This window comes from Sander vitreus, chromosome 4 (assembly GCF_031162955.1).
Source record: "Sander vitreus isolate 19-12246 chromosome 4, sanVit1, whole genome shotgun sequence".
Taxonomy (NCBI): Eukaryota; Metazoa; Chordata; class Actinopteri; order Perciformes; family Percidae; genus Sander; species Sander vitreus.
The window spans coordinates 1,072,231-1,100,000 of NC_135858.1; the positions used below are offsets into that span (position 1 = coordinate 1,072,231).

The following is a 27,770-nucleotide window of genomic DNA, read 5'->3' on the forward strand; positions in this document are numbered from 1 at the left end:
AGTAGAGGTGATTACCAGCTGCGACAGCAACACTGGTATTATTCTCTCTCTCTCTCTCTCTCTCTCTCTCTCTCTCTCTCTCTCTCTGTCTCTATATCTCTCTCTCTCTCTGTCTCTATATCTCTCTCTCTCTCTGTCTCTATATCTCTCTCTCTCTCTGTCTCTCTCTCTCTCTCTCTCTCTCTCTCTCTCTCTCTCTCTCTCTCTGTCTCTATATCTCTCTCTCTCTCTGTCTCTATATCTCTTTATCTCTCTCTCTCTGTCTCTCTCTTTCCTCAGATCAGTGACTGTGTGTCTGTGGTTGTTTGAAAGTAAAACACATTAAGTTGACTGTTTAATGAAATGTGCTATATAAATAAAACTCCCTAATCTATCTCTGTCTATCTCTAAAACAATTAGGCTATATATAAATAAGTCTTTATATAATTCATCACTACAGGCAGTTTGGTTTTATTACATGCTCACAGAGGGTGTGCTTCCTGATGGTCTAGTGGTTAGGATTTGGCGCTCTCACCGCCGTGGCCCGGGTTCGATTCCCGGTCAGGGAACTGACTTTTGGGGGGTGGTTGTCAGGAAGGGTCGGCGGTTCAGGTCCCAGTGCAGACCGAGTGTGGACAGGAAGCTCGAGAGGACGGTTCACCTCCTGGACACTGGAAACCCCGAACCCCAAACAGCTCAGAGATCCTTTAAAGGGCAGACCCCTCACTCTGACATCTCTCCATTAGTGCATGTGTGGATGATGATAACGTTTCCCTTTTTCCTTGTCTGACAAAACCATCAGCTTTAACAGTTCTCTTTAGCACTTGATGAACACTGGTGGGGGCTACAGACAGCAGAAGTACCCAGGCTCAGACGTTAGCTAACCTCTCTAAATCAAGAAAATAAAAAAAAACGTTTGTTAAGCACATTTGTTAAGCCGCACAACTCATAGTCACTTCCAAATAAAATACTTGGATTCCATGAGAAATATAAAAATACCTTCTTAACCACATATTCTCCCACAAACATTCTTACAATTTAGAAACAATTTTCAGAAAAATATAATTAACTCACTTTCACTCCAGTGTGCAGCTTATGCTCCAAGACACACACACACCTGGATTTCAACACGCATATACTGTATCTCCCCTCTAGATTACGCAGAAAACATACAAATGGACATAGCTTATTTAAACAGTCAGCATACATTGTTATGAGATAATTCTGCTTATACGTGTACTTTAGCATTACTCACGCTAACCCCGCTGTTCAGTTTTTCCAACTAGGCCAACAAGCTACATCTGTTAAAGGTGCTGTAGGTAGAACTGGGAAGATCCAGGACTTAGCCAAAACATTTGAACATCACAACTTCTCAGTCCCTGCCCCCTTTCTGCTAAAGCCCAAAACGGTCTCTTAAGCCCCTCCCCCCACAAGGGAGAATGAATGTGTGTGCATGAGCAGTGATTGAGACGCAGTTAGACACCCCCCCCTGGCCCTGATTGGTGCATCTGAACAGTTAGACACCCCCCTGGCCCTGATTGGTGCATCTGAACAGTTAGACACTCCCCCTGGCCCTGATTGGTGCATCTGAACAGTTAGACACCCCCCTGGCCCTGATTGGTGCATCTGAACAGTTAGACACCCCCCCCTGGCCCTGATTGGTGCATCTGAACAGGGAGCTGTGGATGTTTGTAAATCTCTCTCCAGGCTGTAGGTGGAGCCAGAGGAGCTGATTATTTTAATGACCTGCTTCCTGTAGTTCTACTGGAACATAGGGTCAGTTTCAGCAGATATGACAGAAAGCTAGTTAGTCTTACTTTTTGCATCTTTAATTGTTGGCTGCAAGAACTACCAAAAAGCCTTCATGTTCTCCCATCATCTGAGGATGTGAAGACAGTGGATTAGCACTTTTTTATAGGATGTTTGACTGAAATGTCCCCACAACAGCTTGAAAACTCTTTCTCAGTGAGGGTCAGTCTGTTCTGAATCAGAAGGCAAGTACCTGGCGCTCGCTCTGTGAAAGGCGCGGTACGCGTAAATGGCCGGTGGCTGTCTACGTGTTAATATAACTTCGTACATCCTCGAACTGGCTGGAATCATTGCACACACCCTCTCTAAGGAGTGCACCAGCAGTACAATTGTCCGGAGGAAGTTCACGCAGCAGTTGGCAGAGGAGCTGAGAGTTTATGGAGGGAAAAAGGGCAGCGGCGCACGGTCCGAGCAGCGCTGTGCACCACAGCATGGTGCAGCATATGCCTAACACAATACATAATACAATAGTGCAATTGGGTATTTATCATGAGAGATTATAGAGTTTGGAATCTGGCGCTCACGGCACTTCTAGTGTTGAAAAGAAAAACAGTAGAGTACTGTCCGACAGTAACCTCTGGTCACAACTGTTGTCAGCTATGATATTGAATTACAGCCTGTGTTCACATTTCATTCCTAAAAGGAAACTCCCTTCCTCTCTCTGTCCTTCCGTTGCGGCCCACTTTCTCTTCAGACGCCTGCCTCGGCTGCAGTGTATGAATGAAATCACAGAAGAATCAGATGAGCAGCTTTTTTGGACTGCCTCATGCCAGATTAGCAACAGTGTCAAAGAGCATAGCAGGAAAAGAGGCAACACAGATTTAAGCTTTGACGCCAGTCACAGTTTCCTCCTGGTGTTCCTTCCCACAACTGGGAAGCTCCAACTGCAAGAAATCCCAGCCCTCCAAGGACTGTGACTGGTCAACTGGTCCTGTGTGACTGTGACTGGTCAACTGGTCCTGTGTGACTGTGACTGGTCAACTGGTCCTGTGTGACTGTGACTGGTCAACTGGTCCTGTGTGACTGTGACTGGTCAACTGGTCCTGTGTGTTAATAGTGGGTGTTTCCAGCAGCCTACTGTGGGGAGTAGCAGTAGCAAGTTCACTGACATCAGCTTTGCAAGTAAACTCAGACATATTTTGGTTACAGTGACGGGGTTATCCGTTTGTAAAGTGTCTATATGTCTGCAACGTTTTTGTCCATTGTCCAGAAAACAAACAAAACATAAAATAAGAGCGGAATTTGCATATATTTTGTTGACATTAAATAAATTATTTGTTTTTACTTCCTTCTCATTTTTCAGTTTAAAACAACAAGCAGAGACTGGTCTGTACCTAAACCGTGGCTAAATGGCACAGCCTGTTGCCTAGTAACCATACGTCATCACGTTCACGTTGAGTTTTTTTGCGAGGGAAAAAATGTCGAAGCGAGTGGCGCCTCCCGATAAAACAACGGTGGCGAAACAATTAAGAAACTCTTAATTAACTGCTAAATACGGGGCCGAACAGTCCCCCAACGACTACTATGAGTCTGGACAACATACTGTTGACTGGACCCGCAAAGACACACGTAACGACCATTAGAAATCAAAAGCTCATCTCAAGAACAAAACTAAATCTACAGCGGGCAAATCCCTCCAGGTTACCATCGAGGCAACGCAAGGCGAGCGTTTTGGAAGATTTTGTTGCAACGTGTGCTGAAGCTGACATACCGCTACAGAAAATGAAGAGGATATGTCCGTTTCTTGTTAAAGGTCCCATGACATGGTGCTCTTTGGATGCTTTTATATAGACCTTAGTGGTCCCCTAATACTGTATCTGAAGTCTCTTTTATATAGACCTTAGTGGTCCCCTAATACTGTATCTGAAGTCTCTTTTATATAGACCTTAGTGGTCCCCTAATACTGTATCTGAAGTCTCTTTTATATAGACCTTAGTGGTCCCCTAATACTGTATCTGACGTCTCTTTTATATAGACCTTAGTGGTCCCCTAATACTGTATCTGAAGTCTCTTTTATATAGACCTTAGTGGTCCCCTAATACTGTATCTGAAGTCTCTTTATATAGACCTTAGTGGTCCCCTAATACTGTATCTGAAGTCTCTTTATATAGACCTTAGTGGTCCCCTAATACTGTATCTGAAGTCTCTTTATATAGACCTTAGTGGTCCCCTAATACTGTATCTGAAGTCTCTTTTATATAGGCCTTAGTGGTCCCCCTAATACTGTATCTGAAGTCTCTTTATATAGACCTTAGTGGTCCCCTAATACTGTATCTGAAGTCTCTTTATATAGACCTTAGTGGTCCCCTAATACTGTATCTGAAGTCTCTTTTATATAGGCCTTAGTGGACCCCTAATACTGTATCTGAAGTCTCTTTTATATAGACCTTAGTGGTCCCCTAATACTGTATCTGAAGTCTCTTTATATAGACCTTAGTGGTCCCCTAATACTGTATCTGAAGTCTCTTTATATAGACCTTAGTGGTCCCCTAATACTGTATCTGAAGTCTCTTTTATGTAGACCTTAGTGGTCCCTAATACTGTATCTGAAGTCTCTTTCCCGAAATTCAGCCTTGGTGCAGAATTACAGCCACTAGAGCCAGTCCCACAATGAGCTTGGGGGGGGGGGGGGCCTTGACCAACTGCCACTTTGCACGTTTGAAAGCCATGATGTCTCTCTCTTTCTCTCAAGGGCGGGCCAAGCAGAGAAAGGGGAGGTAACCTTTCCCCTTATGACGTCATAAAGGGAAGAGTCCTGATTGGCCCATCTGAGCTTTCATTTCCTCAAAGGCAGAGCAGGATACCCAGGGCTCGGTTTACACCTATCACCATTTCTAGCCACTGGGGGACCATAGGCAGGCTGGGGGAGCTCATATTAATGTTAAAAAACTCATCAAGTGACATTTTCATGCCATGGGACCTTTAAACACTGCAAGCAGGGAGGTGGCTTCCAGGAAACGCCAGCAGCCTCAGGCTGTCCCACCAGGACACGCAAAAAGTACTGCGAGAGATCTGTGGAAAGAAAATCTTCGTTGTTGTCGACGAAACCTCTGACCACCGAGATCACAGTGTCCTCAACATTGTTATAGGTGAGCATCCAATCAGCTTTTATTTAGGTCATTTTGAATGTTCTTTGCTGAATATATTAACAGTTTAAATAAAAAAGCTGAATTGTGAGTTTTTGTCACTGAGTTTTTAAAGGTCAATACTGCTTAGAAGTGAAAAGAAAACAAGCCAATCCGAAAAATCCTAAAGGGCTAAAAATAAATCCGAAAACAAGGAATAAAAAAACGGATTTCATAGGGCCGTACTTGAAGTCATCGGTCGCAGCGCTGGCTGAGAGGAGACGTTGGGGGGTTAAAACACCATTGAGTGTCTAATCCAGTGTTTCTCAACGGGGGCAGTACAGCCCCCCAGGGGGCGTTCAGAGGATGACGGGGGGCGCTGACAGCTATATTGTGGAAAGGGGGGCGTTGAGGGGCCTTTGGGGGGGCGTTAGTTTACACCTAAGGTTCACGACAATACGAGTTTACACTTTAAACTACTTGTAAAACACAGTGGTCTGCAACATTAAAAGCTGCCAGTTTACAGCACTGCGACGGGACGACATGGTGGATCCAACGCTTTAGTGCTCCGTGCTCCGATCACGTCACTTCATAACGCCACTCATAACGCCACTTCATAACGCCACCATCACGCCGCTTCATAACGCCACTTCATAACGTCACTTCATCACGTCACTTCATCACGCCGCTTCATCACGTCTCTTCATCACGTCACTTCATCACGCCACTTCATCACGCCACTTCATCACGCCACTTCATCACGCCACTTCATCACGCCGCTTCATCACGCCGCTTCATCACGCCGCTTCATCACGTCACTTCATCACGTCGCTTCATCACGTCGCTTCATCACGTCGCTTCATCACTTCATAACGTCCCTTCATCACGTCGCTTCATAACGCCGCTTCATCACTTCATAACGCCGCTTCATCACTTCATAACGCCGCTCATCACTTCATCACGTCGCTTCATCACTTCATAACGTCCCTTCATCACGTCGCTTCATAACGTTCCCATGGCAGCAGGAGGAAACGGCTGCTCTTGTGTTAAGTAAACGCAACATTTTTCATCTTCCTGCTAAGATATTTGGGACTTTTTTGCAACGAAAATGCGGGGATTATGAAATCCTGCAAGCCCCGCATATTTTGCGCGGAAATCTGCAATTTATGCGGCGAAAGTGCGGCTGATTATGCATTGAATTATGTGATCGCATAATCACGTTTTTCTGGAGGGACTGAATATTAAACGTTAACATCATTTCTCTTTAATAAGTCTATGAACATAGCTGTTGAACATTTTTCATTCAATAGGATTTTTTGATGATTTTTTATAACAATAGTAACATCAATAATAGGACTTATAACAATAACAATCATAACAATAATTAGGACCTAATCATTAATATTCAGGGCAATTAGCCTACATCTTATGTAATGGGGCAGTAAGGGACCTGAATAACGGATAGGGGGGCCCTCGTCCCAAAAAGGTTGAGAACCACTGGTCTGGTGGTGGTGACAATCGTTTGCTGGTAGATGTCTAAATGGGACCATACATTCCACACAATACAATCATTATTCCATCCATCCATCTTCATCCGCTTATCCGGGGTCGGGTTGCGGGGGTAGCAGCTCCAGCAGGGGACCCCAAACTTCCCTTTCCCGGGCCACATTAACCAGCTCCGACTGGGGGATCCCGAGGCGTTCCCAGGCCAGGTTAGAGATATAATCCCTCCACCTAGTCCTGGGTCTCCCCGAGGCCTCCTCCCAGCTGGACGTGCCTGGAGCACCTCCCTAGGGAGGGGCCCAGGGGGCATCCTTACCAGATGCCCGAACCACCTCAACTGGCTCCTTTCGACACAAAGGAGCAGCGTCTCTACTCCGAGCTCCTCACGGATAACTGAGCTTCTCACCCTATCTCTAAGGGAGACGCCAGCTACCCTCCTGAGGAAACCCATTTCGGCCGATTGTACCCTGGATCTCGTTCTTTCGGTCATGACCCAGCCTTCATGACCATAGGTGAGGGTAGGAACAAAAACTGACCGGTAGATTGAGAGCTACAATCATTATTGTGCTATGTAAAATGGTAGTGGGGGCATTAAAAATAACTTATTTTCTCCCATTTATTTTTACACTTGTGTGTATAACCCAGCTATTACTGTAACTCCTATTTTGTCCTCATAAATGTAACAGTCATTTTCAGGAAGCATCGATCAAATAGCAACAAGGCACAGGATTCAGCATTTTCATTTTTTTGCTTTTTATTTTTGCAAATAGGAAAATAGCATATCTGGTATTCAAACAAAATAAAAAATAAAATACAGCCTGTGTGTTTAACCAGATACACAGGCAGGACAGAGCGAGAGTGAGAGAGAGAGAGAGAGAGAGAGAGAGAGAGAGAGAGAGAGAGAGAGAGAGAGAGAGAGCAGAGAGAGAGAGAGAGAGAGAGAGAGAGAGAGAGAGAGAGAGAGAGAGAGAGACATAGAGAGAGAGAGAGAGAGAGAGAGAGAGAGAGAGAGAGAGAGAGAGAGAGAGAGAGACATAGAGAGAGAGAGAGAGAGAGAGAGACGAGAGCAGACAGAGAGAGAGAGAGAGAGAGAGACAGAGAGAGAGAGAGAGAGAGAGAGAGAGAGAGAGAGAGAGAGAGAGAGAGAGAGAGACATAGAGAGAGAGAGAGAAAATTGGATAATGACTAGGGAATACAGGTCTGGATGTAGGTCAGTAAAAGCAGCCTGGGGAGGCTCAGACACAAAGACAGCACTGGTTCAGACAGATAAGCACGTCTGCCCGTCTGTCTGCTCTGAATGGGTTTCTACATTACTAAGCATGGTTGTTGTTTTTTTAAAGAGTGAAACCTAATGCATCCATAATGCTGTAAGAGTCAGAGATATGAGGATGGTTGCTGTGTAAATGACTGTGCACTGCTACATGCATAAGTGCTCTACTTTTGAGTTTATCCAAAAGCACCAATGTTGCGCGAGCTAAGTTAAGATTGCCAGTAGCCTACGGTTTGTAGTAATAAGTGTCTGCTTGTTTACAGAGACAATCCAGTTAGGTGGAGCATTATGCTTCCAGTTATACAGTCTGTTCATGTGAAGCACTGGTAGATTAACAAGCACCGACATACTGAGATCAAAGAACAAATCATAATAGTGACTGCACTGTGCAGCGCAGTTTAACGGTCCTTCGATTTCTTTTTATTTGTGGCATTTTACGGTTCCAATACATTACGGAACTGCCATAAGAGCACAATGACTGTTTCTCACTTTCCACTAACACAAGTGCACTTGAGACCAGCAGACTCAACATAATGGTTTGTTAATGGGACAGTCCCCGAATCCCAGACCACAATCAGTCTGACATTCCACAGATTGATCACGCTACAATCAAACTCACAGAACAGACCAAAGACCTCTCCAGAAACACGACTTGAATAGCTTAATGCACTGATTGAAAATCCTCATCGATAAAAAAACAACATCTATATAAAGGCTACAAGCTGTACAGGTCATCTTTGTCCTTTATGTTCAGTACACATTGTATTGAGTATGTTAATAGAGAGGATTGAGTAAATGTTCGCTGCCTCTCCAGCTGTTTAAACTATTAGCTTTTCTTGCTGCTATAACCAACAGAGAATTGAATTACAGTAACTGCTACTGTAAATTAGAAAGCAGTTTTTCACATCACGTTTGCACCATTGAGCCAAAATATAACATACGGTCCGAGTAGTTTTCTAGGCCACACAAGTTGGCTGCACAATGATTTCAGGAGAATTTCAGAAGAACAAAAAGCTCATGAACTGTCACGCACCGACGATGATGTTGTTTTCATGCTCTAACAGGCCCAGAACAGGGTTTTCTGGTTTGGCAACCCCCAGTTCAGAATCACAGTTAAGTAAGAGCAGTCATATGATGACAGTAGAATCAAGTGAGGTTGGTTTAGTGATATGGACAAAGGCATCAATAGAGATTAGGGCAAAATGGGGCTGAGAAAAGGCATACGGGTCAAAACAGGGTGGATTCAGGATTGGACGAATGCAACAAAAGGCCAGGGTTGGATGCATAAAGTGTCCAACGTTTTTCTCAGTTTGGCCAGAAAGTGAGCAAAGCCACGAGTTTAGTCCGACACAAATGACGTCTCAGCATTTCTTCCTAATTTTAGAGTCACACTGTTCATTCAGAGTGAGGGTGCTTGGACCGCTGGAAGCAGTATCCTACGGTATCAATTACACGGTCTATTTCAAACCTTGTAGTTATTTATTTAACTATTCTTAATATTATATATTAAGTATTACAATTAAGAGTTGAGAAAGTGTCATGAATTGACAACTGTTTATATATTGACACACAATATGTGCAACTTATATTCCACTCTTACGCCCGGTCACATCGCCCACCCCTCCCTGTGCAGCTACCTCGCTGTACTGCCAACGTGACATCATGACTTCGCGTAAACATACACGCCCACTTTCTTAAGCCATTTGGTGTGTTATCTGTACGCATTTGGAGCTATCTATGTGTATGTCTACGCTGTATACAGCGGACGGCAGTCTGCGACGTCACAGCGTAAACATACATGCAACTTTCTAAAGCCACGTGGCGTGTTATCGTGAGAAAAAAGCTACGGTTGGGTTTAGGAAACGTGACGGGCGGGACACGGTCCCCGGTCTCCTGGGTGAAAGTCCTGTGTCTGACCCATCCTCCCCCCCGACCAACCTCCCTACTCAGGTTTTTGTCCTTTCATCCTACTCACTACGGCGTCAATTCACACGCAATCGCAAGGTAATGTAAGTCAACGGAGGCCAAACAGCGTTGGTAAACACGCTACAAAGCCAGTATGCGTCTTGATAACACGCCATGTATGTCATACATACACCACTTCATGAGATCAGTCTGGTACTGTGCTGTCCACACAGACTACTAGGCCTCTCTTTCTACATTACGTTTGCCTTTGATTATGGCCATCAATAATAGAATGTTTCATTTCATTTCACTATAAACGTCATTTATATTTATTTTAGACAGAAAAAGGTTAGGAAGCGTGTGCATTTTCCACAACACGACCCTGCAAATATTTCACAATAAAAGCCTCGTGTTAACAAATGACGGGATTCTGTCCACAGAAACGCTAGAGGGCTTTTAATAGAGTTAAATGTAATTATTTATATTTTGTCTGTGACATATCTCACAGATATAGACATTGGAACGGTAGCAAAGGTGTAATGCTGCTGATATGATGTCAATATGACAATTAACAGATCATTTTCACCATTTCACCGTCTGTTATTGCTGAGAAGCAGGCAACATGCCGAATCTCTATGGTCACGGGGGCTGTGTAGTCTGTTCTAACCACCGTTAATATTGGGGGGCCGAAGCGCACGCTTGAGGCTCAGGTAGGCAGCATGGCCCAAACGTACTCTCTGAGAAACACAACTTAAACCATACAAATTGTCTAGCCTTGTTTGTTTTGCGTCATCTGATTGGCTCTTCCGATCAGCCTTCATAGAGACCACCGATCAAACTATTTAGAACAAATATTGGCCGATAAGGATCGGTGGCCGGTCGATTGGGATCTGAGCACCCTAAATTCAGAGTGAACTGTAACTCTTAAAAGTATTTAGAGGAGATCCATCTGCTTTTAGCATAATTTCAGCATACAGGGACGGCTGCTCCGCCGCGTGAACGTCCATGTACATATGATAAGAACACATGAAATAAACGTAACGTTAAATTTTCACTTCAACAACGTACAAAAACAGGAAGCTCTATCCATTGTGGACCCTGAAGTTTGGCTTCGAAAGAAGAAGAGCAATCACAGAAGTAGAAAGGGGATTGTAGAATTACAGACACTCCTATTGCTGGTTTACCACCCTGCTTCCAGCAGCACCTGGTAGCCTGGTCACAGCAGTGCAAGCAGTGGAGCGAGAGGGGCCTCTGTAAGACTTCCCTGAGGTGGCTGCTCAGTAAGACAGAAGGAACAGGGAAAGACAACAGCAGAGAGGAGAGAAAGGAAGGAAAATAGGAGGGGGAAAACAGCAGCCAGCACTCTCGATTCTTCTGAAAGTTCTGCTTGTGAAGCACCAAAAGTCCTGAGGGAGACCCAAAGCCAGACCAGGCCAGGACAGACCAGACTGGGGCAGGGCAGGGCAGGGTTTAGGCCAGCTGAAGGTGTCACACAGTGGCTTTGATAATCCTGCTGGGCCTGGAGCTGCGGTGGACCTTCGTGTGTTTGGATAAGTGATCGCTGCGGGCAAACTTCTTCTCGCACAGTGAGCACTCGTAGGGCTTGATGCCTGAGTGAGAGCGACGGTGACGGGACAGCTCGTCAGATCGGGAGAACCTGGCGACACAAGAGCAGACGGGTGGAGTAAGGGACACATAAAGAGAGATACACCAAGGGGTTTTCATCATTAGCCAGTCCTTCCAGAAAAATGTATTTTTTTCATCTTCCTGCTAAGATATTTGGGACTTTTCTGCAACGAAAATGCGGGGATTATGACATCATGCAAGCCCTGCATGCGCGGAAATCGGCAATTTATGCGGCGAAAGTGGCGTATTTGTAAAAAACCCCCCCCCCCCGCATACATATGCGGACTTTGGCTGATTATGTATTGAATTATGAGATCACATAATTGCTTTTTTCTGGAGGGACTCATTAGCCCACCAGCTCATTTATCGACTGATGATGACCCGGATGAAGGCCACGAGTAGCCTCGTGAGCGCGTCCTGATCTGGTGAGCTCCAGTTTTCCACTCTCAGATCAGTCTGGCATCTTGAGATAGAGAAAATTTGGAGCCGTTCGCCAAACAACCGACCAATCAGCGTTGGTTTGGAGGCGGGTTTAGGTGTGACGCAACGAGAAGCGACTGTTCAGTCTGAACAACGTGACGGCTTCCACGGATGCAAGTGTTATCCGAATTAGAAAGTATTCCTTCATTGAAAGAAGAGCAAAAAACGGCTCTGGAGGCTTTTCTCGGAGGAAAAGATGTTGTTGCTCTTCTTCAGACGTGTACCGTGAAAACTTGGCGGGGGTTGTCGTTGATGAGGTTCATGTCACATACAAATGGTACGTTTAAAAACGTTAGCGTTAGCTACGTTACCTAACTTGATTGTATGTTAAACGATGGCATTAGAAGAACCGCAAGGTCCTTGAAGCCAAACCAACGCTAGCTACGCTAACATAGCTAGCTTCGCTAACATAGCTAGCTTCGCTAACATAGCTAGCTTCGTTGATCTGATTGGTTGATTTGGCCGTCTATCACCAACATAGGTGGTGATAGACAGATGGTTTATCCAATCAGCTAACCAGGATTTTCGCCCCTTCCCAAAAGTTCTCCAATGGAAAGTTCCCAGATGGATATGCCGAGCAAACGCGAAGCGATCCATCTGGAGTCAGGTTAGGCCGCGAGCCCAAAACACGCTGGATTCGATTGGACGTCAACCATTAAATGAATCGCCAACTATTTTGATAATCGATTAATCGGTGAGTAAACATTTTTTGACTGCAGCTTCTTAAATGTGAATATTTTCGGGGCGCCTGGATGGCTCACCTGGTGGAGCGTGTGCCCCATGTACAGGGGCTCGGTCCTTGTTGCAGCGGCCGCAGGTTCAACTCCGACCTGAGGCCCTTTGCTACGTGACATTCTCCCTCTCTCTCCCCTGTCACATCTTCAACTGTCATGTATAATAAGGGCCTAAAATGCCTACATGAACTGAATGTGGATTCTGTTGATGTGTTGCTGTATTAATTAGAGGACGTTTTCACAACAGGTTGTTTACATTATACTTAGTTGTGTTTAGTTGCAGTTGACTTCGCTCGTTAGCAACACGCTAACGTTTTGCAGTGCACCCAGTCCCAGGGCAATGACATGTCTCATGAACAACAGGAATGTCAGAGCTAGGTCTAGGACGGACCGGTAAATCTGTGTCTGTATTGCATATTCAAACCTTAATACCAATCCATAACAGACTGATGGATACTTCCAATGACCAAACATTCTGCAGAAACATTTAGTCAACTAATGACGCTTTTCCATTACATGGTACCTGCTCGACTCGCCTCACCTTTTTTTGGTTTTCCATTACGAAAAAAAAGTCCCTGGTACCTGCTAACAGGTACTTTATTTAGTACCACCTCAGTCGAGGTTCCCAGCGAGCTGAGGCGATACCAAAAGGTGACGTGAAAGCGACAGACGGGGGTGTCCTGAACAAACCCGCTATTTTTAAATAGTTTAGCCAGCTGTGTTTATTTCTGCTGCCTCCAGCTTCATTTGAAACTAAATGTGTCTTCTGACAACAACAACACCACCTTCACCTCACCTTCCACGTTTTGTGTGTCGCGTTAGGTCACGGCAGTTTCCTGCGCCGCCGCTATGACGACCAGCCACACTGAGGCAGTACTAAAATCTGCAATGGAAAACGGACGCACAGTGAGGCGAGTAGAGTCGAGGTGAGTAGAGTCGAGGCGAGTAGAGCAGGTACCATGTAATGGAAAAACGCCATTAGTCCACTGTAGATTTAGTCGACTAAAATCTGCTAATATTTGGTCTACTAAAACTAGACTAAGACTAAAAGACTTAAGACTAGACTAAGACTAAAAGACTTAAGACTAGACTAAGACTAAAAGACTTAAGACTAGACTAAGACTAAAACTCTTATATTTGGTCTACTAAAACTAGACTAAGACTAAAAGACTTAAGACTAGACTAAGACTAAAAGACTTAAGACTAGACTAAGACTAAAAGACTTAAGACTAGACTAAGACTCTTATGATATTTGGTCTACTAAAACTAGACTAAGACTAAAAGACTTAAGACTAGACTAAGACTCTTATATTTGGTCTACTAAAACTAGACTAAGACTAAAAGACTTAAGACTAGACTAAGACTAAAAGACGTAAGACTAGACTAAGACTAAAAGACTTAAGACTAGACTAAGACTCTTATATTTGGTCTACTAAAACTAGACTAAGACTAAAAGACTTAAGACTAGACTAAGACTCTTATGATATTTGGTCTACTAAAACTAGACTAAGACTAAAAGACTTAAGACTAGACTAAGACTAAAAAGACTTAAGACTAGACTAAGACTAGATAAGACTTAAAACTAGACTAAGACTAAAAGACTTAAGACTAGACTAAGACTCTTATATTTGGTCTACTAAAACTAGACTAAGACTAAAAGACTTAAGACTAGACTAAGACTAAAAGACTTAAGACTAGACTAAGACTTAAGACTAGACTAAGACTAAAAGACTTAAGACTAGACTAAGACTTAAGACTAGACTAAGACTAAAAGACTTAAGACTAGACTAAGACTTAAGACTAGACTAAGACTAAAAGACTTAAGACTAGACTAAGACTAAGACTAAGACTAGACTAAGACTAAAAGACGTAAGACTAGACTAAAACTAGACTAAGACTAAAAGATTTCAGATGACTAAAATAAGACTAAAACTAAATGGTGCGTTATTCAAAAGACTAAATCAGAATTTGCTGTCAAAACGAACACTGTCGCCCTGTTCTGATCCCTTAGAAAGGGCTGTTTGTGTGATAAAGTATTTTGTTTGAGACACATTGTGTGAGAGATTATTTGCTCCAGGTGAGAATGTTATACAGTATATGCCAATTTAGTTTTCATTAAAAAACATTTGCACAAAGCAAGCCGATCCACTTTTCCATGTTGATACGAGCGATTAAAATGTGCGATTAATTGCGAGTTAACTATGACATTAATGCAATTAATTGCGATTAAATATTTTAATAGTTTGACAGCACTAGTATTAATGTCTCGCTGTTTCCTGCTCTGGTCTAAAGTCATCTGGCCAAAGGACTACAGTTGAAAATCAACCGGCTAGAGGACTGAAACGTGTAGTATACTTGCCGCAGCCGGCCTGTCGCACGCAAATGTGACGTCATGGGATCGCCGTAACTGTTTATACTCACGCTGGTGGTCGTGACACTAGCTGCAGTCTTCTCCTGAACAGAGGTGGCGCTAATGGCTACCGACTTTGCTGTTTCTACGGACTAGAAGAAAAAGGTAAACAACGGCAGAACTGGCAGCGGCATTGACATCAATGCTTGGATCTGATTGGATGAGCTACTTGGTGGATCAAGCCTTTCATTCACCATCAAAGAGCTCATCTTAACCCAGTCAGGTTACCAGAGAGACCTGCAGTCACTCAGAGTCCTGGCATCACGTTGCCCTCGAGCTCGTCCATGCTTCCTGTTTCAGCTTTGTCTCACGTTGCTGTAAAAAAATACAGTGGTGCACGCCCTCTGGACGCACACTCAAAATCCTGGCACGCCAGCGAGAGCTACGTCATTTTGACGTCACATTGGCGCACGCCAGCTCGGCTACATCTACTTTTGATGTTGTGTGCCCTTACTGGTGTGCGTTTGTCAGCGTGCATGGGTCGGTGATGTGTGTCCCTGTTTGTTTTGGACCTGAACTGGGTTGGTTTGTGGGTGGGTTAGGGGAATTAAAGGGAAGCTGGCTAACATTGGCACATGTACAGAAATGTTGATTCATGTGCGTTGACCTTATAAATAAATGAAAACAACGCAGGCTTGTCTGGTAAAACAGTTTAACCTGTCTCAACTTTTGGTGCAACACAATGCAACATTATCCAGGAAGGCATAGCTTTATATCATATTTATTATATATAGTTGTGCAGTGTTTGGTGTCTAATAACCCTTCATACTCATGGATCTGATACTCCAACTGGACTTCTTGGATCGTGTTTCAGCATCTAACTAGTACCGGAAGCAACCTGCCCTTCCAATGCAGCCTCTTGCACCAACTAGTGGGGAAAATCCCCTCAAAACATGGTGTATTCCTTCAATCTTGATCTTAAACTAAGTATTTACTGTTAAACCTGGTACAGTACACATCATGCCACATACCTCCAGCCACAGTCAGGCCAGCTACATGTGTAGGGTTTCTCTCCCGTATGCCGGCGGAAGTGAGCTTTCAGATGGCTGCTCTTGGTGTACATCTTCCCGCAGCCTGGGTGGGAGCACTTATGGACCCTCTCTGTGGGCGGCAGTCTGGTTATCCGGGGGGCCACGGCCTTCAACAGGCCATTGCCCGGGCCTCCGAGCCCAGTCACGCCCGTGATTTCTAGAGTCCTCATAGTGATGGGCAGCGGGGCGATCTTCACATACTTCTGGTCAGATGACTTGGTTTCTCCACTGTTTAGTGATAACAAGGTGGTAGCAGTGGAGGGCACCTGCGGGGCCAGCAGAGTGAGATTCTGTCCTGTTGCACCATGGAGCCCCATGACCAGATGAGTGAGCCAAAAGCCACTTTGGGCGCCGGGAGGAGAGCCCGCTGGAGTCGGAGGCTGGGCCAGAGGCATGGGCTGGAGCTGGAGAACCAGTGGAGGGCGCAGGAGCATTGGCGGGGTTAAGCTGGAAGGTGAGGGGTTAACGTGCGCAGAAGGGGAATGGTCAGCTGGGCTGGGGCTGTTTTGCTCGTTCTGAGGGGTGTTTGGGCTTAAAGGGCAACGAGAGGCACTAATCCCTTGGTCACCGCAAGTCTCTGAGGAAGCAGCCTGGGGTGCAGCGGAGGATGGAGAGTCACTGCAGGGTAGAGGGAAGGCCTCCTCTTTCGGGGCCAGTAGCCCCTCTTTGACCAGTTCCATCTTTTCCCTTAGGAACTCCTCTATGTCCTCCAGGGTTGGGGAGAACGGAGAAGAGGGATGGAAAGGGAATTCTGGCAACTTGGGCTCCTGACTCGCAGGTTCCTCTTCTCCCTCTGCTCCAAGAAAGATATGCAGACTCCCCCTCTCGTCTTCATCTTCGTCATCCTCCTCATCTTCCTCCTCTCCAAGGCTGGAGCTGTGCATAGCACACAGCTCCCCAGCATCGGGGCTGTCGCAGGAGGCTGGACTGCCCCCCTCGCTGCGGGCTCCGTCCAGGCCGAGAGAGAACAGGCTGCTGCTGTCCCTGAACAGGTCATTCTCCAAACTCAGCGTTCTGCTGCTGAGAGACACCATTGATCCAGGACAAACGAAGAGGAGAGGATGTTGACGAAACACAACCCAGTAGTGGGATAGCAAAAAAAACCTGCAAAGGCAACATTGAGATTGGATTATTACCCAGCAGAAAGTCAAAGTGCATGAAGAGCCATTTACCTCAATTCCCCAGATTTTAAAGTGCTCATATTATGCTCATTTTCAGGTTCATAATTGTATTTAGAGGTTGTACCAGAATAGGTTTATGTGGTTTAATTGTCAGAAAACACCATATTGTTGTTGTACTGCACATTGCTGCAGCTCCTCTTTTCACCCTGTGTTTAGGTCTCTGTTTACAGAGCTACAGAGTGAGACCTCTTACTGCTGGAACATCTTTGTTGGCAGTCACACAAGCTCAGTAAGGACTACTAGCCAGTCAGAAGCAGAGTATGAGGGCGTGCCCTGACAGTAGCTAGGTAAGGACTACTAGCCAGTCAGAAGCAGAGTATGAGGGCGTGTCCTGACAGTACCTAGGTAAGGACTACTAGCCAGTCAGAAGCATAGTATGAGGGCGTGCCCTGACAGTAGCTAGGTAAGGACTACTAGCCAGTCAGAAGCAGAGTATGAAGGCGTGTCCTGACAGTACCTAGGTAAGGACTACTAGCCAGTCAGAAGCAGAGTATGAGGGCGTGCCCTGACAGTACCTAGGTAAGGACTACTAGCCAGTCAGAAGCAGAGTATGAGGGCGTGCCCTGACAGTACCTAGGTAAGGACTACTAGCCAGTCAGAAGCAGAGTATGAGGGCGTGCCCTGACAGTACCTAGGTAAGGACTACTAGCCAGTCAGAAGCATAGTATGAGGGCGTGCCCTGACAGTAGCTAGGTAAGGACTACTAGCCAGTCAGAAGCAGAGTATGAGGGCGTGCCCTGACAGTAGCTAGGTAAGGACTACTAGCCAGTCAGAAGCAGAGTATGAGGGCGTGCCCTGACAGTACCTAGGTAAGGACTACTAGCCAGTCAGAAGCAGAGTATGAGGGCGTGCCCTGACAGTAGCACAATAAAGGAAAGGGGGAAAAGCCAAAAAGCATAATATGAGCACTTTAAACATTACAGGTACCTTTGGCAACAAGGAACATATTTAATAAGTAATTCACTCATTCATTCATGTTTAGAAACCCAATTATTATTATTTTATTTACTAATTCATTGTTTGTATTATACTACTTTGTATTAACTTACTTGATGGGCCAAAGACTATTTTCCACTTAGAAAACTAAGATAAGATTAATTCATTCATTTATGTGCTTTTTTGATGTTTTTTGTTATTTTCTTCCCCAATTCTTTAAATCATTTTGTCCATTTTTTCAACGTTCTTGTATCAAAATGCTATGAAACATTTTCTGATATAGAAACTTTTGTTTTTTAAAGATCTGTATCAAAAATATGGGTTTCTTTCAACCATATTGACCCAAAAAAACATGGATGGTGACATACACAAAACAGGCTGTAATTATGCATCAACAATTAGCTCCTCTAATCTTAATTATTAGCTAAAGTAATTCATAATTTCTGGGTTTTTTTAACTCAAAATCAGTCATATTTTAATATAAATGAGGTTTATTGACCTTGAATTCCAAACATAAGTGTGAAACTAGCGGTGATAAGTTGGAATGAAGTCGGCTTAGAAGATGTAACATAGAATTGGAAAATGTATACATCATGCTTTATAAAACAGACTGAGGACCAGCAGATTCTGACACATGGCCCGCCCCTCTACAAAATATTGCTAAAATATTTGGTAATCATGCATTTACCTGCCTTTAGTTATTATTGTACTTTGGTGGATCACATTCTTTAACACTAGAGATGAGCCGATACCAGTATCGGTATTGGCTCTGATACTGCCTAAAACGCTGGTATTGGTATCAGGAAGTACTGGAATTAATGCAGCGATCTGATACCACGTAATAAAGCCCTAAAGAAACTATGTTAATGTAGTTAATGTATGTTATTTTTCTGTTATAACGGACTGTCAAACTGCAGAATAACAGAAAGTTCTGGGCGTTCATTGTTCATGTTTCACAAAGAGTCTAACCTGAGCCAGACCCACAACAAAGATAGAAATCATATCACATACATACAGAGATAGTAGTATACAGCTGTTATACATCATATCATCCATACAGGGATAGTAGTATACAGCTGTTATACATCATATCATCTATACAGAGATAGTAGTATACAGCTGTTATACATCATATCATCCATACAGAGATAGTAGTATACAGCTGTTATACATCATATCATCCATACAGAGATAGTAGTATACAGCTGTTATACATCATATCATCCATACAGAGATAGTAGTATACAGCTGTTATACATCATATCATCCATACAGAGATAGTAGTATACAGCTGTTATACATCATATCATCCATACAGGGATAGTAGTATACAGCTGTTATACATCATATCATCTATACAGAGATAGTAGTATACAGCTGTTATACATCATATCATCCATACAGGGATAGTAGTATACAGCTGTTATACATCATATCATCTATACAGAGATAGTAGTATACAGCTGTTATACATCATATCATCCATACAGAGATAGTAGTATACAGCTGTTATACATCATATCATCTATACAGAGATAGTAGTATACAGCTGTTAAAACATAATAAAATATATGACACACTGGTATCAGATCAGTACTCGGTATCAGCTGATACGCAAGTTCAGGTATCAGAATCGGTAAGCAAAAAATGGTATTGGGCCATCTCTAGTTAAAGAGCCCATATAATGCTCATTTTCAGGTTCATAATTGTATTTTAAGGTTGTACCAGAATAGGTTTACATGGTTTAATTATCAAAAAACACCATATTGTTGTTGTACTGCACAGCTCTCTCTCACTGCTGCAGATCCTCTTTTCAGCTGGTCTCTGTTTTCGCTACAGAGTGAGACCTCTTTTCTTCTGTACTATCTTTGATTGCACTCGCACATGCTCAGTAGCTCAGATGTAGCTCATGTCAGCTAGCTAGCTCCATAGACAGTAAAAGAAAGGCTGTGTCTCAAACCGCACACTTCTGTCAGTATACTGCACTGACCACTTCCTGCCGTAGTGCCCAACTATTTTCGTAAAAAACGAGATCATATTCTGAACGAGACGCCATTACACTCTGTCGTGAAATCCGGGAGAAGCCAGAGCCACGTGACGCGTTCGTCCAATCAGCTGCCGGTCGACGTCCCTGGTCCCTCCCCTTTCCGCTGCGTAGTCCAGATGGCGCCCGTTTAGTGCGTGTAGGGTCCATCGTTCCACACTGAACCTTTTGACCGTTTTTAGGGGGTCATCTGGGTACTTTCAGTGCTCTGACTTTTTGCGTTATCTACACGATATACTTCAAACTAAGAGTTTGAAGCGTGACAGCAGGCGGTTTGAGACACAGCTTGTTTCTCCAACTTCAGTCAGTTACAAGGCAGGATTAGCTGGGAGACTTCTTCTAAATGAGGGCGCACATGGAAGTAGTTCTTTTGTAGATGATGGTGAACTTGTGTGTGTTGTTGCAGTGCTTTGCTATTGAGAACGAGGTAGCATGCTAACGCTACGAGCTAATGGTTGCGGTTAGCCCCCTCGTCTCAGCTAGTGACGTAGAAAGCCGTGCAGATGTTGACCAGCTCACCCAGAGACTGAAGACAGGACACATTCAGAAACCGTATCTCACTCAGAACAGCATGGATGGGTTTTTTCAAAGTGTGTATGACGCACCAGAGACACAAAATAACTCCCCAAATCCCAGAAAAAGAGATTTTTTCATAATATGGGCACTTTAAAATGTCTTGTTTTGTCCACAACTCAAAGATATTCAGTTTACTGTCGCAGACGAGAGAAGAAACTAGAACAATATTCACATTTAAGAAGCTGGAATCGTAGACATTTTACTTTTTTTCCTCATTAAAAAATGACAGATTAATCAATTATCAAAATAGTTGCCGAATAATTTAATAGTTGACAACTAATCAATTAATCTTTGCAGCTCTACTGTAAGCGCATGTATTGTCACATATGGGGGCCCTTGAAGGAATATTTCCAGTGAGCCTTCTATAATTAATAGGGCCATCTTCATCTGTGGACCAAAATAATACTTCTAGCACTGGTCTGGTAGTATTTAGTGCCAGTTATTTAACTATAAACATTATGTATATTAAGTGAGGCAGTGGTAAAAGATATTGTGGTTAAAAAAAAAAAATAGTATTAGTATAATAAAAGTTAACCTTGAGTTAGCTGGGCGACCCCTGCCAGTGTATCAGCTCCCTTTTCAGGTTGAAATCAGAGTCCAAATAGATGCGCTTACAGTGGCGATAAACTGCCCATCTGCTTATGTAACGAAAGGCTGTTTGTTGCTGCTGTCAGACCGTCAGGCACATGTTGCAGCAGGGCCTCGCAGTGCACGAACAAGGCGCTGCTGCTGGGTAAACACGGCCCGCACTGGCGCACCCATAACCGTGCTGCGAGGAAAACGGACTCTGTTTGCTCAGAGCTCAGACTCGAAAGCGGAAAGAAAAACCTGCGCCGAGACTCTTTTTAAAGGTGGAGCGGTCGACAACATGGCAATCCGCCTGAATGCAACTGCGCCCGTATAGGAATCCACGAGTCTCAAGTTCGGCTGGGTCAAAAATGTTCTATTTATACTCCTCCGTGTCTCCGGATAAACCGAGCAGCAGCATCCCGGACATTTGGCTCGACCTACCGTGTGTAGTTCGGGGGAGGCTCGGTGGAGAAGCGCAGCGCCGTCGACGGCTTCTTATATTTTCCGGTTTTCTTTTTCCTCCGTCGTGTTATGGTCGGAGCACACTCACATCCTGTCCTTGCCACGGGTCCATGTTGGCATTCCTTTTCCCAGCGTCACGTGACAGCATTGCTGCACAACTCGGAGGCACGGGTCCTATTCCGCGTCTCTGATTGGCTGAGTGCGGCGGAGGCTCGCCCTAAAAGAAGCGCACTGATTGGTCGCCGCTCGATAAATTCTGCCTGCCATGTGTTGATGGAGGGTTCACTATATAACGACTTAACGCCATACATCGTGGCCTATTACAGGGGGTGTACACGCCGTAAGAATGTACCCCTTTCTACCGCAACAGCTTCAGGACTCTTTGTTCTGCAAACCTGCACTTCTTCAGGGGGGAAGAAATCTACTACAGGGTTTCTGACAACATCCTGCAGCTGAAGAAACTTTTCTTAAGTACAGTATACTATAGTAACAGTGCAGTAGTCAGTGGAGGAATATTAACAAGCAACATTTGCATCTTGATGTTTGCTATTAAACAGGCTGAGAAACTAGAACATCTATCAGAATAAGATAGATGTTGATTGCCGTTTGCGCAGGTCCAGGGCCGTAGAGGAACAGTGGAAATTTTGTGCATTGCTCTTAGGCCTCCTGCACACTGCCTGCGTGGCGTGAGCGTGGCGTTTCTGTTGCGTGTCAGCTGCGTGGCGTTTTCTGTCTTTGCACACCAGAAAGGTGTCTGACGCGACGCTGCTGCTGCTGCTAGCCTTGTCTGGACACATGGATGTTTCACATAAACATAAATATATACTGATCTGATTACAGCACCAATCTATTCCCACTGTGATACATCAACCAACGTGTCCCTGAGCAAGACACTTAACCCCTAGATGCTCCAGAGGCGTGCAACCTATGATATATAGCAATTATAAGTTGCTTTGGATAAAAACATCAGCTAAATGACATGTAATGTAATGTAATGATGACGCAGTGATTAGCGACGATTGTCTCCGACCAATCAGGAGTCTGCAGGTTTTCGCGTCACCTTTTGGTATCGCCTCAGCTCGCTTGGAGCCTCGACGGAGGTGAGACTAAATAAAGTACCTGTTAGCAGGTACCAGGGACTTTTTATCATAATGGAAAACCAAAAAAGGCGAGTAGAGTCGAGGCGAGTCGGGCAGGTACCATGTAGTGGAAAAACGCCATTAGTGTGGATCAACAGAAGTACTATCCGGAGTGGATGTCAGGCGTTTCCCCTCACTTCTCTGTGTGTTGGCATTCTCAAAATCCCTACGCTTTGGGAAACAAGAACAAACTTCGAGCTAGCGAGCTACACGCTATAAATGGCAAGTTCTGAAGAACATTTGGATCGTACAACAAGGCAGGCCTGCTTGGTTCTTCTGCAGAATGACTGTGAAGATTTACAAAGAATATGTTGAGGACGTCTCCTCTCTAACTGGGAGGTTTTGGGACTGATTGGTGGGATTACTGTGGACAAAGTACACACAGAGATACACTGGTAAGAGATAATGAGGTGTAACCATGAATCAGCTCATTTAAACAGCTCACGTTACTGTAGTTCCTGAGACTGGAAGGTGCATCTGAACAGTTAGACACCCCCCCCCCCCGGCCCTGATTGGTGCATCTGAACAGTTAGACACCCCCCCTGGCCCTGATTGGTGCATCTGAACAGTTAGACACCCCCCCTGGCCCTGATTGGTGCATCTGAACAGTTAGACACCCCCCCTGGCCCTGATTGGTGCATCTGAACAGTTAGACACCCCCCCCTGGCCCTGATTGGTGCATCTGAAAAGTTAGACACCCCCCTGGCCCTGATTGGTGCATCTGAACAGTTAGACAACCCCCTGGCCCTGATTGGTGCATCTGAACAGTTAGACAACCCCCCCCCCCCTGGCCCTGATTGGTGCATCTAAACAGGGAGCGGTGGATTTTTGCAAATGCCAAAAAAAGACCCTAATGCTGCGTTTTTCCAACTTTTAAGGTAATTTATCTTTTTATACAACCAAATAGAACAAACTAGTTAAAAAGAGAAAGATGCGTGGCCGGGTTGGCTCAGTGGGTAGAGCAGGCGCACATATACTGAGAGGTTTATGCTATTTTAAAGAACGTATACAGCAGAGTGTGGTCTTGACCTACTTTATCTGTAAAGTGTCTTGAGATAACTCTTATTATGATTTGATACTATAAATGATCTACATGGACATACAGTCAGAAAAAACGGTGGGATTTCCTCGGATTGTGGTGACACCTCTATATCTGAATGTCCGTCTCTCTCTGTCCCTCTCTCCCCAACCGGTCGCATCAGATGGCCGCCCACCATATATATTTTACAAACTGATATCTAGGTAATCAGCTATTGTTAGTATTATTATTATATGCTTTTTTAAATTTCCCCTCTTTCTATTTTCTTTCATTCTTATCTTGTCATGTACCGATTCTACATGCTTTGTTAATACAGCAGTACTATGCTACTAATTCATATAATGTCGTAAAATGCAAAAAACAACAACCACACACACAAAAACAGATGGCCGCCCACCCAGAGTCAGGGTCTGTCCGATGTTTCTGCCTGTTTAAAGAAAGTTTCAACGCTTGCTTTTGTGGGGAATTGTTGGGTCTCTGTAAATTATAGAGTGAGGTCTAGACCTCACAGTGGGGGTGGCAGTAGGGAGTTGGGTTGAGAACCAGAGGGTTGTTGGTTCAAATCCCCATATGGACCAAAGTGTGGTGGACTGGTAGCTGGAGAGGTGTCAGTTCATCTCCTGGGCACTGCCAACGTGCTCTTGAGCACGGCACTGAACCGCCAACTGACATCTCTCCATTAGTGCATGTGGAGGTACTGAGCCTGTGTGTAATGTGTATAATAACAACAGAGTGAGAACATTGTCATTTCCCCTTGTGAGATTAATAAAGTATACATTATTACTTTATTTTTTGGGCTTTTCCACCTTTAATTGACAGAACAGCTAGATGAGAAAGGGGAGAAGACATGCAGGAAATCATCACAGGTCGGACTCGAACACCTGGACCTCTGCGTCGAGGCATAAGCCTCTCAGTATACGTGCGCCTGCTCTACCACTGAGCCAACCCGGCCACTATCTAGACCTACTCTAACTGTAAAGTGTCCTGAGATAACTCCTGTTATGATTTGACACTGTAAATACAATAGCATTGAAATGAAATACAGTGTAAGTGTACAGTACATGAGTCTCTATCGCCGGAACAACATGAACAAGTAGGTGAGCATTTCTTGAGGTGAACACGTGGTCTTCGAACTGTTGACTTGATGTTGATGTGCTGCTGATCTGCTGGAGGAAGAGGCCCTCTGGTGGTTCAGCAGAGCCACAAAAAGTCTTTACACCAACAGGAGAGGCGTAAATGTTCCAATGATCCTAAACTACACTAACTTTCATGTCATAATGATTATTACTTTTAAACAGGGCTCTGTAATAAAATGTGGGAAAGAAATTGCAATCTTTTACCTGAAACCAGGGCAATCGTATTATTCTAGCATTTGAATATTAAATCCCCCAAAAAATGTCCCTCCAAGGTTAACAAAACACATTAATCCATAACTGAATACATACGAGAAGCCCTGGTAAAAAAAAAAAAAATAGTGGCCGGGTTGGTTCAGTGGGTAGAGCAGGCGCACGTATACTGAGAGGCTTATGCCTCGACGCAGAGGTCCAGGGTTTGAGTCCGACCTGTGATGATTTCCTGCATGTCTTCCCTCTCTCTCTCGCTCCCCTTTCTCACCTAGCTGTCCCGTCAAAAATGAAGGCAGAAAAGCCCCAAAAATAATGTATTAATTATTATTATTAAACACTATACATGTGTTACGTACATTCAGTTACATCCTGGCTGTAACTGAGAGGAGCATACGGATGAGAAGACTGCAGCCTAATGCATCACACAAGGAGTGCCAAGACTCCAGCGTGGTTTCTTAGCAACAGTACACAGCAGGATATCGCTCCCTATCATTGCCTTACAAGAATATTCATAAAACAAACAAAATGTATAGGATGCATAGCAACGCATTCATCCACATCTCAATACTGGCTTTGAAAATGTGCTGTCTTGTGACCGGTTTGCTCATTTGGTAGAGCAGGCGCACACATATAGAGGTGTATGCCTCGACGCAGAAGGTCCAGGGTTTGAGTCCGACTTGTGATGATTTCCTGCATGTCTTCCCCCTCCCCCCCCCCCCCTCTCTCTCTCCCCTTTCTCACCTAGCTGTCCTGTCAAATAAAGGCTGAAATGCCCAAAAAATAATCTTAAAAATAAGAAAAAAAGAAAACGTGCTGTCTTTAAGCGTAACTCTCGCCAAAATGCAACCTAGGGTTTTTTTTGTGAATGTACCTGAGTCAGACTTTCGTTTAAAAACATATTTAGGACGGAAACGCCACTTTTACGATGTACCGTATTCTGGTTTTTGGGTCAAATGGCCTTTTGAATGGGAGTGCTAGGGGCGCTACGATGCTAGCCTTCCTTCAAAATGTCTATCTCAGAAATATGGGTTTCTTTTTAATTATCCCAAAATAAAACGGATGATTCCATACAACGCGCTTTGCGAGTACAACAAAAGATCGGATCTCTACGTTCATTGAATTTTGGGTGTTTTATTCAACTTTTTAGCATACGAAACAAAAATTGAAATGTTTGGGAACAGTCTCCTCGCTGAACGCTTGTCCTTCCTTTAACATTAGTCTAAATAATTCATCATTTCTGCTTCTTTGACTCAAGAATTAGGTATAGTTTCCTATAAATGAGGTTTTTAATTGACCATGAATTCCAAAAAATAAGTGTAAAACTACAGTGGTAGTAAGTTGGAGTTAGTGGTGTTTATACATGGTAGTGAAAAGAAGTGCTAAATGTAAAACAAAAATGCCAAAAACATTGAAAAAGGGGCCAAAAGTGTCAAAAAAAGAGACAAAAATATCAGAAAAAGTGTTGATTTTCATGATTTTACGGTTAAGACCCAGCAGAGACCCTGGCTCAGCAGATCAGAGGACCACATATATAAAAACACTGTTGTTACCAGACTGATGTCATGAAGTGGCGTATGTATGACACGCCAATCCGTACGCCATTATTGCCGTGTTATCAAGACGCATACTGGCTTTGTAGCGTGTTTACCAACGCTGTTTGGCCTCCGTTGACTTACATTACCTTGCGATTGCGTGTGAATTGACGCCGTAGCGAGTAGTATGAAAGGGCAAAAATCTGTGTAGGGAGGTTGGTCGGGGGGGAGGATGGGTCAAACATAGGACGTTTACCCAGGAGACCAGGGATCGGGTCCCGCGTGTCACATTTCCTAAACCCAACCAAGGGAGTAAGTCTCTCTCCACAACCCGTAGGTCCTATGGCGCCATTTTGATGCTAACAAGCCATCACCTCCCGTTAGCATCCCGTTAGCATCCCATTGACTCCCATTCATTCTGACGTCACTTTGACAGAGAATACCTTTACATCTGAAGCGTTTAAAGACTCTATTTGTCCGTTTATTTCTAAAGAAACACGACAATGTATAAAAGGCTCCATTACCTTGTAGCTCACGTTATGGCTCCGTAGCAGACGTTGTTATAACAATAGGCTAACGATTGGGTCATAACCACGAGACTTCCTGTCTCATAGTAGAGGAGTTACCGTATAGTACAGGAGAAGCTCTCAGGCAGTTTGGACTTCCATCAGCTGTTTAAGTGTAATGACTAATGTTAACTATCATTTTAGTGATCAATAATGAGCCTGTGTCTATGTTATCTCCTTACATATACCTACGCTCTCCGTCTCTGCTAGATTGGGAATGATTGAGATTTCTCTTGGCACAGCTACCAGAAGACTTCCAACTTTCAGACAGGTTGCTCACGTCACATCTACGTCTTCAAGCTCAGTTGGAGGCTGCTCAGTAACGCTCAGCCATCACCGGGAAAGAGCTTCTAATGTCCTTCACTGGTCTCCGTCCAGAGACACGGGACCTGTTGGTCCATTTCTCTAACTGTCTATGATCCCAACCCCGTTCTTCCTTTTCCTAAACCCAACCGTAGCTTCGCGATAACACGCCACGTGGCTTTAGAAAGTGGCGTCTATGTTTACGCTGTGACGTTGCAGACCACCGTCTGCCGTATACAGCGTAGACGTACACGCCGATAGCTC

At 44.2% G+C, this 27,770-nt stretch overlaps 1 protein-coding gene and 1 non-coding gene across 3 annotated transcripts; one reads left to right on the forward strand and one right to left on the reverse strand.

Annotated features, from left to right (window-relative positions):
- The first annotated feature begins 476 nt into the window (after positions 1 to 476).
- Positions 477 to 548, forward strand: trnae-cuc (transfer RNA glutamic acid (anticodon CUC)). The gene has a single exon. It is a non-coding gene; the product is annotated as a tRNA-Glu (tRNA).
- A 7,848-nt stretch (positions 549 to 8,396) lies between these two features.
- Positions 8,397 to 21,731, reverse strand: LOC144516399 (uncharacterized). Of its 2 annotated transcripts, none has more exons than XM_078247648.1 (3): positions 21,561 to 21,731; positions 15,753 to 16,916; positions 8,397 to 11,188 (listed from the first exon to the last, which is right to left on the reverse strand). In XM_078247648.1, exons 2-3 carry the CDS (start codon positions 16,844 to 16,846, stop codon positions 11,020 to 11,022), a joined length of 1,263 nt encoding a protein of 420 aa, XP_078103774.1. In that variant the 5' UTR covers positions 16,847 to 16,916; positions 21,561 to 21,731; the 3' UTR covers positions 8,397 to 11,019. The 2 variants fall into 2 exon arrangements, with proteins under 2 accessions (XP_078103774.1, XP_078103775.1); XM_078247649.1 differs by lacking the exon at positions 21,561 to 21,731 and adding an exon at positions 21,085 to 21,533.
- Positions 21,732 to 27,770: the final 6,039 nt, after the last annotated feature.